This window comes from Xenopus tropicalis, chromosome 5, assembly GCF_000004195.4.
Source record: "Xenopus tropicalis strain Nigerian chromosome 5, UCB_Xtro_10.0, whole genome shotgun sequence".
NCBI lineage: Eukaryota > Metazoa > Chordata > Amphibia > Anura > Pipidae > Xenopus > Xenopus tropicalis.
Genome location: NC_030681.2, coordinates 27,735,466 through 27,748,718, shown reverse-complemented (window position 1 = coordinate 27,748,718; position 13,253 = coordinate 27,735,466). Strand labels below are relative to the sequence as shown.

General features: G+C 39.6%; 1 protein-coding gene across 1 annotated transcript in view; it reads right to left on the bottom strand.

The window, feature by feature from the left end:
- The window catches only part of sptlc3 (serine palmitoyltransferase, long chain base subunit 3), a 74,622-nt gene that overhangs the window by 28,443 nt on the left and 32,926 nt on the right, over positions 1-13,253 (bottom strand). Inside the window, exon 7 of the mRNA XM_002931739.5 lies at positions 2,213-2,318. Within this exon, the coding sequence (XP_002931785.2) occupies positions 2,213-2,318 (106 nt within the window). The remainder of the gene's footprint in view (positions 1-2,212; positions 2,319-13,253) is intronic.

Below are 13,253 nucleotides of genomic sequence, written 5' to 3'. Positions count from 1 at the left end.
AATACAAATAAATATAATGAATATAATTAATATGTCATAGAATGTCTTATTCCTAGCAACTTTGCAACTGGTCTTCATTACTTAGTTTTTATAAGTTTTTAAATTATTTGCCTTCCTCTAACCCCGACAGCTAAAAATCTATTGCTCTGTGAGCTTACAATTTTAGTTTTCTTACATTTTAGTCCTTATCATTCTATTCAGTCCCACTCCTATTTAAATTCCTGTCTTTCATTCAAACTTCTGCCTCGTTGCTAAGGTAAACAAGACCCTAGCAACCAGATAGCTGCTAAAAAAAATTACAAACTGAAGAGATGTTGAACAAGAAGCTAAATAACTAAAAATAATGAAAATAAACCAACTGCAAATTTTCTTACTAAAAGTTAATACAACGGTGAACAAAACTATAAGTGAAATAAATACTAATAAAAAAGCTGAGAAAAGGGCTTTCTATAAAATACTTAAACTTAAGGTGAACTACCCTTCATATTACTGTGAATCAATTTCTTATATATATAATATATATATAAAATAAAAGCAACCCAGGAATGTCGATAGCGTCAGACGCCAGCGCTGCTGCTGCTTTAGGAAGTTCGGTGCAGCTGCGCTGGTTTCTGTGTCCCACACACCAGACAGGGAATTGACATTAACATGTTGGTGGTCCCCTCACTCTTTTTGATCAAAGAACTTGAAAACTTTAAGTTCCTCTCTGTTGTGCCAATTTCTGTTTATTTAGTGTTTAATCAGATTAGAAAGAAAGAGGAGATGTCCGGACTGCTCGGCATCAGCAGGTCAGGGGTAAGGCTGTTCCAGCAATAAATGGCAGGTGTTTAGATAAAAGCCGCTCTGTGCTTTGTGTCTGCAGCAGATAACACTCCATAACCAAGGCCGATAACCAGCATGCATTAAAACAAGGAGTAACAAAAATAAAAAGAGTGACCTGTCCTGGACTCCAAACAGTGATATAATCTCACTCTTAAGAATTTTGTTATGTCAAGGCAACTTTATTGATTCTGCATGAGCAAAATACAATTACGACAAAAGCTTTTGACAGTTTAGGCTAATGCTAGAAGGGGCTGATTGTCGGCCTGCCTCGCTGGCATCAGTTTTTCCCCATGTCTGGACACGGAGCCATTGCATTGGCCCAGGTGCAGCCACACTAAGCAGATTTCGGCTTTTATAATGGATACTTGCATGTTTCAGAGGCAAAATCCGTTCTTTGTGTCCATGCTAGGGCCAACGCAATGGCTCAAGGTGCACAGCTAAAGGCTGATGCCAACATAGGGGCTGATGCCCAGACTGCATTTATCTGCAGGCAGAAAATCAGCCCCTTTTGGCATCTTTCCACTGACCATTAATCATTTGTTTTCTCTACTAACGTTAAGAGCTGAGTCATCAAATATGCAGGTAGAAACATAAGAATGTTACCCCTATCTGACAAATTAATATTAACGGTTCAGGCATGGATAAAAAAATTTCCATCCTGTCTGACTGGCGAGGCAACGGTCATCCAAGGCTTTTGCAGATATCAATTGCCTGAATATTGTTTTGTACGATAATATTGGTGAGTGTATGGTCACTAGTGATGAGTGAATTTTTTTGTTTTGCAACAAATTTCTGCATTACGACACCAGCGACTCTTTCCGTAAAACTGCAGCAAAAATTTGCGTTAAAAAAACGCCTATTGACTTTAATGTATTTGCAGTGAGAAAAAAGTCATGCATAAAAAAAAAGTCCCGCTCGTAAAAAATTGCCACGTAGAAAAAATTACACGGTAGAAGTGAGAAAAAAGATGACAGATTCACTCATCATTAATGGCCACCTTTAAGGTTCAAGAAAAAAGCAGTTGGTGTTATTTCAAATCAGCCCTTTGATCTGCTGTATTCTTCCTCTAATGGAACAACGTCACAAAGCCACAGGCTCAGCGCTATTGAAGGAAGTGTCACAACCTTGCCTGAATGTTCTATTCAGTGAACTGGGGGTTTCCCTATTAATATTACTATTATTATTATTAACACGTATGTATAAAAAGCCAACATATTCCACAGCAATGTACAATAAATAGATGTATACATAAAACATACAAGAAAACATACAAAACAAGAGGTAAAGAGCTTACAATCATTTCTTACATCCACAGATTAAATTAATAGAAACAACTTACTCTGGCCAATAAAATATAGGAAGCAGAATACAAAAAAATGCTTGGATTTACCTGTAAATGCCTTCAACAAGGATGAGGATTTTTTTCCATGCCCTGTGTGTCCGTGGCTGCCCATTTACCACTGCGTCTCGTAATTGCTTTTCCAGATTCTGCATATCTGAAAATTCAGAAGGAAAAGGACATAAATTGATTTTCTGAACAAAGCACATTAAATGATGGTAAATACATACACGCATACACACACACAAAAAATAGAAAAAAGAACCAAAGCTTTTTCCCAGCTGACATCTGAATATTCTTGTAATTACAAGCAGTCTATGTGATATAGCCCCTGTGATTGCTCATTCCCTACTGCATGTAATTGGGCCATACATGTGAATAGTAGAATTGAACCAATCCCTATGCTCAGCCGCAGGATCATAACAGATATATGTCAGAGTGAGCTGCTGCCTTGCCATATAACGTGGCATTGGCAAATGGGCTTTTTACCCTGGACAGACTGACTGCAGTTACAAGATGACGTAAGCCTGTTTGGGAATCCTACACAGACTCATGCAATTTGGCTGAAAGGCCTGCACATATTGCTCTGTGTAAGGCCACGTTAATTGAGCATGAATACATGCCCCCCAGTCTAGTCCCTAACAGACATTCTAGCTCCTCTGCAAGATCCCTTGTCTAAAGGTGGCCATACACGCACCGATATTATCGTACGAAACCTCGTTTCGTACGATAATCGGTGCGTGTATGGCATGTCAGCGAGCCGACCGATATCGCAGGAAGCTGCTGAAATCGGTCGGCTCGCCGATCGGCCAAGTTAGAAAATTTTGATCGGGCGCCATAGAAGGCGCCTGACCAAAATTCTCCCTTCAGAGCTGAATCGGCAGAAGGAGGTAGAAATCCTATTGTTTCTACCTCCTTACCTGCCGATTCAGCCCTGAATGGTGTGTGGCGGATCTGACGATGTCGTACGAAACATCGTGAGATCGCCACGTGTATGGCCAGCTTAATCAAATACTTTATCCTCTATTTCACTTAATTGTTCCCTCAAGACCAGGGTTTCTCAACTTTAGGACTTGGTGGCCACCCAGAGGGCACATTTCAGAGATTCTCCAATGTCAAAGGAGCTGAAGCAATGGTTGCTGAGAATGCAGCTCAGAATCACTGTTCTTAATTATAATGAATAGCCTTGGAGTCATTTTCTACTTCTCTCTCTCTGTGGCCAATATAAAAATACAGTCATTCCATCTTGCCTTCCCTTTCACTGTCTCATAGCTGAGCTATGTCTGTTTCTCACATTCACCACTTCAAAAACCTAAAGGCTTGCCCTCCCTGTCTCCAGCATTGATTACTGCAACCATCTCATTTTATTTGGATTGTGGGCTTTATACCTCTCGTTAGACTCGTTACCTTAACGTGCAGATGCCGGGAATCAAAAGCATTAGGGGAAAAAGAAATATTCATTTCAGCTTTAAACAAAGATGCTTTCTCTCCACATGAATGAGGCTCAGTTGGCCATATTACTGAATTGCCCGGAAATCTCGAAACCAAAACAGAGTTTATAGTTGTTTTACTGTATGTTTCCAATTGCCAGTTAAATAGAACTTTCGCATATGTAATGGTTAAGGGTTACCATGAGTAAAAGTTAAGATGTAACTTAACTAGTGCCTGGGGAACACAAGAGGGATGTTTATTTAGAATAGGACAGACAAGTTCTTATCCATCATAGTGTTTCCCAATGGTGGCCCCGGGGGGGGGGGGGGGGGATGTGGACAGTGGGAGAGCACAGGCAGGGATCGGGTCGGGATCAGTTTTTTTTCCCAGTGTCCCGCTGGTCCAGTCCAACCCTGGTGAGGTTCCATCTTGCTAGCTATGTGCACAGACTTTGTATTTGCATTTAGACACTAGAAGCTGCCATATTTGTTGCCTCAGCAGTGATTTTTTACATAACGAAGGAATATATAATTCTAAGCATGTTGGAACTGTAACATTTAATGTAAAATAACTCAGACTACTTTTCCAAGCACTTTTTAAGTTGAATCAAATTTTCTTTAGATTTCAATTTATTTTCACGTTTTACACTGCTAATATTATGAAATTAAAACAACAGTGCCACCTGCTGGTCAGTTCTACCAACAAGCCTGACAGTTGGGATAACATTTTGGAAAAAGAGCAGATAAACACAAGGAATTCTGGGAACTAATTCCAAAGAGCTAAAAAATCCCATTTACATTGGTTTATCCTATAGGCTAAAGCTCGCCCACTGGGTTTTTAAAGCAGAAGCCAAGATAATAGCTGATCAAATTCCCAACTACAGACCGGTTTCGCCCAAAGTCTACTAAAGAAAAGTTAATTGTTTCAAACCAGTTGGCAGAACTGGCCAGCAGGAGGTGCTGTTTTTTCAATCTTAGATAAGCGGTGCAAACTTTGCTCATATCTTGAAATCTAGATAACAAAAATGAATGCAAAATTGCAATCACAACCCAGCAGCGCTATGGGAGGCTAAGCAAGGTAGTGATCAATAAGACAGTGAAGTATATAGGGTGGCCAAAAATCTAAAAACTGCAAGCTGAGCCAATAACAATGTTATAGAAGCAAGAGTAAACAAAGCAGTAGGTAAATATTTATACATTCATCTCTCAATATTTCCATTAAAGAATGGGCTCTTTTAATAAAGTTCACTTGAGAAGCCCAGAAGCAAAGTTCTCATGTACAGCAGTCCTCCATTATATGTAAAATCCCTTTAACAGACCCTATTTATAATGAATGCCTAAAGCCATATATACTATATTTATAAAGCCGCTTTGTAGACAAAGCCTGAGAAATCAATCCATGCTTTCCTTTGTATAATATTAAAGCTCCCATTTACCTATTTGTATATGTGCATAAGTCAGAATAACACAGGACTTAATGCAATATTTTATATCACATTTGCTTGGGCTATGGAAAGGTATAGCCAGTGTACATATTCTCCAATTTCGCTTATAATTTCACTCGTATTCTCTATTTTCACTTATTCTTCATTTTTACTTATACAGTATAAAAACTTGTAACAGGGCCAATATACATTTTCATTCAATGCCACCCGCTGTCAATTGAGAGTACTTGCGCCGCCTTCAATTTGCACGAGCCATCAAATATATCTTAGAAAAGCCATTTTAAGCCACCAGGAAGAAACAAACTTGTAATCTGTGATATGATGAATGTAAATAACATGCTCATTTCAGGGCATTAACTTGATTTGTTTAACATCTGGTTAGACAGAGACATAACACTGACTTGTGAAGTCTTTTTTACTTGGGGATGATTTGGGCCCGCTCCCATCGTCATCTGTATGCAATTACACACGAGCAGCTCTTTGATCAGGATGCATGAAGCACAACAGAATAAAACAATCCCTTATTAGATATTTGGGCAGAAGAAAAAGAGAGGAACCTGTCTCATAAAATGGGACAAAGCATTATAATCAGAACATAAAAGCCAGGCCTGTAATATAGCAAGCAGCTTATAAGGCAATTATGCAGAATCCCAGTAATTGGATCTAATAGGCATTTCAGTATCTCTGCACAGAGTAAAGCAAACTATAACCTCATGACACTGCGTCCAGGTCAGAATATGCTGACAAAACTTTTATCAAATTTAATAAGGGCCTTTTACAATGCGATAAGATGAGATGAAAGCAGCATTTTTCTGTCCCTTTCTGCACTGCAAATTCTGTGTCTTGAAACAATGGAGTAGAAGGCAGCTTTGCATGACGTCTGAAGGTTTAATTGCCCTTTAATTAGGCTGTCACCTAGGGTTTTAAAAAGTACAGGGCATATATTATAGTCTGTAAGCCAACATAGAAACCAATTAGCAATTAGATTGGAACGGTCACCTACAAGTTAGAAAACAAAAGCAAGCATCTGATTGGTTGCTATGGGCATCATGTTAGCTTACATATATGCCCCTAAGTGTTGTCCTAATTTACAGTTAGGAGGGGGAGATGTTTTCCTATCTGGGTTAAAGTATTTTCCTGGCAGTTTAGAACTGGTCAGTAGATGTCACTGTTCTATTCTGTGAAAGGTGAAGCCAATATGCACTTGGTCTCTTTGGATCTGACCTGTTGGAGGAGGTGGATGGTACTCAGTACCTGGGCAGAGGTGGGCTCAGTAGGTGAGGAGAGAGTTTTATAGCTTGCTCCAGGAGTAAAAGTAAGGATAAGAGTAGCTAGTGAGCATCCTGAAGCTCCAACAAGAAGAATAGAAGGATTAGCAGTCCTGGGTGCACCACCTGTAAAGTATAGACTCAAATGTACAGACTTAGGGGTAGATGTGTTCCTGCCTAGGTTCCACTTGGAGGTCCCATACTTTGGATAAGACACTTCTAAGCAGAATCTTTATACACAACTGATTATTGACCCCTGATGAGTAAAAGCATTACTTTGTAAATAAAATGCTGAGTAACTGTACTGTATATATCTATGACTGTCCTCCACGATATTGTCCTATGTTCTATAAAAAATATAGGAAGGCTGGTATTTTTTTCCAAAAAGGTGACAAAATCTTTTTGAGTTCAAACTCAAAAATGAATAAATCCGCACCAGGTGCAAGATTTTGCCACTTTTTTGGAAAAAAAATACCAGCTTTCCTATGTTATTATCTTTCATACAAAGCGATGGGGGAAAATATGCCAAAACCATGTTTATTTATTTTTAAATACTGTCTTATCTAATAAATCCCTAATTAGATGCAGACAAGTGGAAAAAGATTGGAGTTGATAATGTCATACAAAAAAATGTAGGAACCCCTTGAACAGACTGGGGGCAATAAACATCCCTTTTATTTATTTAAGGTTATCCTGCTCCCTTTTTACTTTATTATCCCTGTTATTTGTTAGAGTTCTGTATGTTTATGCTACGATACTACATATTAAGACAGACCTCTAGATGGTGCTAGCGCTCAGAAAGTGTTAGCAGTTTTATTGTAGCAATAATAATAAGGCATTGCTCAGATATTCCCTGCTGCTCAGCACTTTCTCTGTCACTCCTGCTAGTGAGTGTAAAAGACAAGCGGTATCTGGTATAGTCCAACACGCCTATCCAGCGCAGGCCTGAAAACATTGTAAGACTTTCCACATGGCACTTTTTCCCTGTGCATTTATATATATTTATTGTATTTATTTATTATATCACTTGTCCTCCCTGTGTGCAATTTCGTATTTTGTAAGATTGTACAGCGCTGCGTACCCTTGTGGCGCTTTATAAATAAAGTTATACATACATACAAGACTTTATAAATACAAGTTAATAATAATAAGGCTAGTCTAACACTTCCTTAAAACAAAGGAATTTCCGAATCCCAATAAAAGAGTAGTGCGCAAACATTTAAACTTCCATACGGAGCAGTCGGGAGAGGTCCATATGGGAGTCAAATTTAAAAATTTTGTTGTGGCGGGGCGGCATGCCACCCCTAAATTTGTGCCACCCTAGGCCTGGGCCTTTGTGGCCTCACCACAAATCCAGGCCACAGTGCTAAGAAAAACACTATTCTAGATCATTATCAGTATATTATGATTTCCTATAGGCCAATGACAAACAAGGAGCTTAGTCCCTCCATGCTTAATCTTCTGTAGCAGTAGCGACTAGTCTCCTTAAATGCTTTCCTACCGGCAAGAATGGAAATCTCCAGTAGTAAAGAATATGTGTTGCTTTAGCTTTCCAAAGTCTCCTGAAGTTGCCTCACAAGAAAACTTTGGGTGAATTTGGAAAGTCGAAGCAACATATATTGTTTCCTACTGGTGATTGTTTCTGGTAGGAAAGCATTGATAGGAGCTTAGTGGCCACCACTAGAGGATTTTAATTGCAGGGCTACTAATCAACCTTCACAATGTGATAGCCCAAGGATACCTCTGCGCTGCACTGCTCCCTGCATGTTTGCTTGATAAAAAAAAGTCAGCTTAAGAAAAAGGTCAAGGCTGCTGATTGTGACATCAGTCACTGATAACAGAGCCGGTTCCAGTGTGCAGGTCATCATCCCAGCGACGTTGCGCAATGGTACCGTACGGACTGGAGGAGAGGCTGCATCACAGGGCACTGGGCAGATATATAAGTGCCACACATTACAGCACTGCTGCCCGGGCTCACTGATATATGAAGCAGTCGGGGAATACATTTACTGACTACATTGTCTCCTGATTCCAGCTGATCTGTAACAGAATGACTGACTGGCCTCCCCACCCATGTAAAGCAGTCTTTCTTTCTGAGCTTTTTAAAGCATCAGGGCCACACCACATTTTAATGAATGACCAGACACGTGTGATTGCGCTTTTTCCCTTGAGCATGCTTAGTGATTTATTAACGCAGGGATGGGAGAAGCACTGGGCACCCAGCAGCTCTTACAAAACAAGTAGTGAAATGATCTTCTGGGGTTTGTAAAGGAAAATGTGCTAGGCTTACAAAGTTTTTTAAAATTTTTAAAAAATATAGGTCATCAAATGTGTTTAAATAGGATACACTAATTATATGTATGTTAAAGGCACTCTGTTTAAGAGGTACCGGTATAGGATCTATTACCTGGAAAACTTGGGACCTGTGGTTTTGTGGATCTTTTCATAATTTGGATAATCATACCTTGTCTGCTAAAAAAAATGTATCCTTTAATTAAACCCAATAGTTTTGTTGTACAGGTATGGGATCCCTTATCCGAAAACCCATTATCCAGAAAGTTCCAAATTACGGAAAGACCATCTCCCATAGACTCCATTATAAGCAAATAATTCTAATTTTTAAAAATCATTTCCTTTTTCTCTGTAATAATAAAACAGTACCTGTACTTGATCCCAACTAAGATATAATTAACCCTTATTGGGGCAGAACAGTCCTATTGGGTTTATTTCATGGTTAAATGATTCCCTTTTCTCTGTAATAATAAAACAGTACCTGTACTTGATCCCAACTAAGATATAATTAACCCTTATTGGGGCAGAACAGTCCTATTGGGTTTATTTCATGGTTAAATGATTCCCTTTTCTCTGTAATAATAAAACAGTACCTGTACTTGATCCCAACTAAGATATAATTAACCCTTATTGGGGCAGAACAGTCCTATTGGGTTTATTTCATGGTTAAATGATTCCCTTTTCTCTGTAATAATAAAACAGTACCTGTACTTGATCCCAACTAAGATATAATTAACCCTTATTGGGGCAGAACAGCCCTATTGGGTTTATTTAATGGTTAAATGATTCCCTTTTCTCTGTAATAATAAAACAGTACCTGTATTTGATCCAACTAAGATATAATTAATTCTTATTGGAGGCAAAACAAGCCTATTGGGTTTGTTCAATTTTTAAATGATTTTTAGCAGACTTAAGTTACGGAGATCCAAATTACGGAAAGATCCCTTATCCAGAATACCCCGGGTCCTGAGCATAACAGATCCCATACCTGTAGCACCATTTTGGATTTTTATAGCTTAGTTACCAATATAGTTATGAATAACAAGGTATTGGGTTTTTTTTTTACAGAAAAAAAAGAAACCATTTTACAAAAATTACAAGTATTTTGTATAATGGATTCAATATTCAGAAAGCTCAGTGCTACGGGACAGCCAACTCCTATGACTCCATGGGAGATGACGGTCCCGTAGCACTGAGCTTTCTGAATATTGAATTTCCAGACAACAGATTGCCTACATGTATAATAATAATCCTTCATTTTATATGAGTATTTGAACATATATAAAAACATCCTAATATGGTCAGGGCTGGAACTATGGGCAGGCGTAAAAGGCACATGCCTGAGGTGCAACAGTGAGGGGCACCTCTTTTGCCTGCCATCCCCTAGTTTTGTCCCATCTGATATCCAGACAGTGTATGCAATTGGTGCGAATGCAGTGGGGAGGGGTTGGGTTGCTTACAAGCTTACAGTCTAAGGTCCCTCTCACATTCACCCTTACTAGGGTCATTTAATCAGGAGCCAATGAACCTGCTTGTAGTGTGGGAGGCAGCGGCATTTCCATGGCTACTGCCACCTGAGGCAGCAGCCCCAATGCCGCCCGTCTCTCCCACAATAGCACTCGCTGCACTAGCAGAGCTGAATTTACATTTAAAAAAAAAATGAAAACTTAAAGTTACCAGAAGCAGATTTTTGTCAACCCTGGTAACTAGCCATTCCCTGCCTCCTGGGACAATGTTCTCACCTTGATTTATGGCAGGAGCAGCCCTGGTGAGAGGAATCCAGAGTAGCCAGAATAAACCCACACAGACACAGGGGGAACATACAAACTCCTTGCAAATAGTGCCCAAGCTAGATTCCAAGTCAAAATCCCAGCATTGCAAAATGCTACTCACTGCGTGACTATGGGTTATGGTATATTACTTGATGCTGGGGGGAATGCTATACCACTTGATGTAAAATATATGCCACAGTGACACATAATACTGGGGGTATGCTGTGCCACTTGATGGGGAATATATGCCACAGTGACACTTAATACCGGGCGTATGCTGTGCCACTTGATGGGAAATATATGCCACAGTGACACTTAATACTGGGGGTATGCTGTGCCACTTGATGGGAAATATATGCCACAGTGACACTTAATACTGGGTGTATGCTGTGCCACTTGATGGGGAATGTATGCCACAGTGACACATAATACTGGGGGTATGCTGTGCCACTTGATGGGAAATATATGCCACAGTGACACTTAATACTGGGGGTATGCTGTGCCACTTGATGGGAAATATATGCCACAGTGACACTTAATACTGGGTGTATGCTGTGCCACTTGATGGGGAATATATGCCACAGTGACACTTAATACTGGGTGTATGCTGTGCCACTTGATGGGAAATATATGCCACAGTGACACTTAATACTGGGTGTATGCTGTGCCACTTGATGCTAGGGGTTTCTCTGTGCCACTGCAGAGGAATATACTGTGCAATTGCATGGTGGTTCCACTGGCCTTTCATGCTGTGGGCGAGCAAAGAGTGTTAAAAACCTGTAGTGGGTGAGGTCTTTAAAACTGTGTGTGGTCTTTAAAAGTGGGCATGGCCTATGCAAACATTTGGCAGCACCCATCACATGCTACTATAATTTCTGAATTCCAGGCCATTAATCTGACCCTTCACTCCTTCAGGTCTTAGTGAGCATAAGTGTAATGTGCTCCAAGATACTGCAGTTTATCTGTAAGAGCGTGATAAGTATTCTAAAAGGGCTGGTTTCAGTGTCGCCTGGAGCCTTTGCAGCAATGTCATTCCAGGAGAGTTACTCTGCTCTTAGTTTTCACTGTAAGTTTAGTCTAGCGCTAAATTGCAGAATCGTTCAATAAATATTTGCATCTTACGGGTTAAATCATATGTTTTTTCACTTTGCATAAGGCAATTTCTGTTGAAATGACCCCCGTTACATTGCTTTAAAGCACTGATTTTAAATCTGCCATGTGATGACTTTCGGTTTAGGACTGAGAAGGACGACACAAAACTCTTCCGGTTATACTATGCCCGATCGCCTTTGTTTTTATTATGTATTTGTGGGTGAATCAGAGGAAGAATATGGACAAGTTTTATGTATTACTAGAGCAGTTTAGAGCAGGATTTTGTTAGAGTTACTAATTGGCAAATTTGACAAATGCTTTGATATATGTGCCCATTCATAAAAGCTTTACAATCAGCTCCCAGGGGTTGCTCGTTTCTGCGCCGAGAGTCTGATCAAAAACTTATGGGCCTACCCTGGTCTGTCGCTCTTAGATTCAGTGCCAACTAATGCAGTCAGGACATACTTCAGGTCTATGAGCTCCTTTTTTGGCCATCCATCATATGCTCCATTCAGTGTGCAAAGTGCAAAAAAATGCCTGACTGAGGGCTTGTTTTGCACTTTGAACACTGTAGGGCATTGTAAATTACCCCTGTGCTGTTCTTCTTGCCTTCCACAGCAACCAATGGGATCAGAGCCCTCCCCAGCCCTCCCTCTATCCATCTATCTATCTATCGATCTGTCTATCATCTATCTATCATCTATTTATCTTTCATCATTTATCATAATTTATTTATAGAGCGCCTACAAATTACACAGCCCTTTACATTAAATAAACAAAGAAACAGGGATCTTTTATCTGTCTACCTATAGAGCTGTTCGGATGCTGTGTTTGAAAGAAATTGGCAAACTGAAGCCTTTTTATCTATGAAGAAAATAAATAGTATAGTGGAAAGGAGCTTTTTGACAGGGTTGGGAAATGTATATGCTACTGCAGAGCTAAAAACACCTTAACTGCAATGTAATTTTGCCTTCCCATTGACCCCAATGCACTCTAGCAAAACGTTGCTATTTCCTGATTTTTCCACCACTTCCCAATTTTTTCTGTGAATTTGCCAGTTTCGCTTATCACTACTAAATCACTTTTGACTGAAAAAAGATACAAAGCAATATCAAGGGACAAAGGGCATATAAAAAATGGGCAGAATAGAAAGCAGCGCATGAGGGTGACAGAAAAGAAGAGATGAAAAAGAGAAGATAATTTAAAATCTAAAAGTAATAAAGGGTTATACAAGGGTACAAAAGAAAAGTTAATTAGAAAGAAAGTCACAGTTGCAAAATTCACAAAATGAAAACGCAGAACAGAGGAGATGCAACAAACCAGGCGGATAAAGGGAATAGAAACCAGTGCTTTAAAAAGGAGAATAAAACACAAAACCAAAACTTCAACATATTCTCCATTCAATAAAAGGTGAGAGGCGGCTTATGGTAGCTCTCTACATTATGTTGTGGTGGTTATTTTAGCAGCCAAGCAAAACAGCAAAAGCCTTAAAACCCATGTGAGAGATCCCCCCCAAACAATGACATTACACATACACAGCTACTAAAATAACTGCAGGTCAGGATGGGTCACATAAAATGCTCATAGTTGGTGGGGGTCATTTGAAACGCATGTAAATACTTATGTCAGGGTCATTTACAGTGCTAGTAATTTGTGCTTTACTGCCACACGGGGTAAATATTAGCTGAACCAGCTCGAAAAACAAACAAAAAAAGGTCACACGTGGAAATTAAAACACCCTCTTAGAATACTGACAATGAAAGACATTTTTAAGAATCGCCCACCCCCCTTGA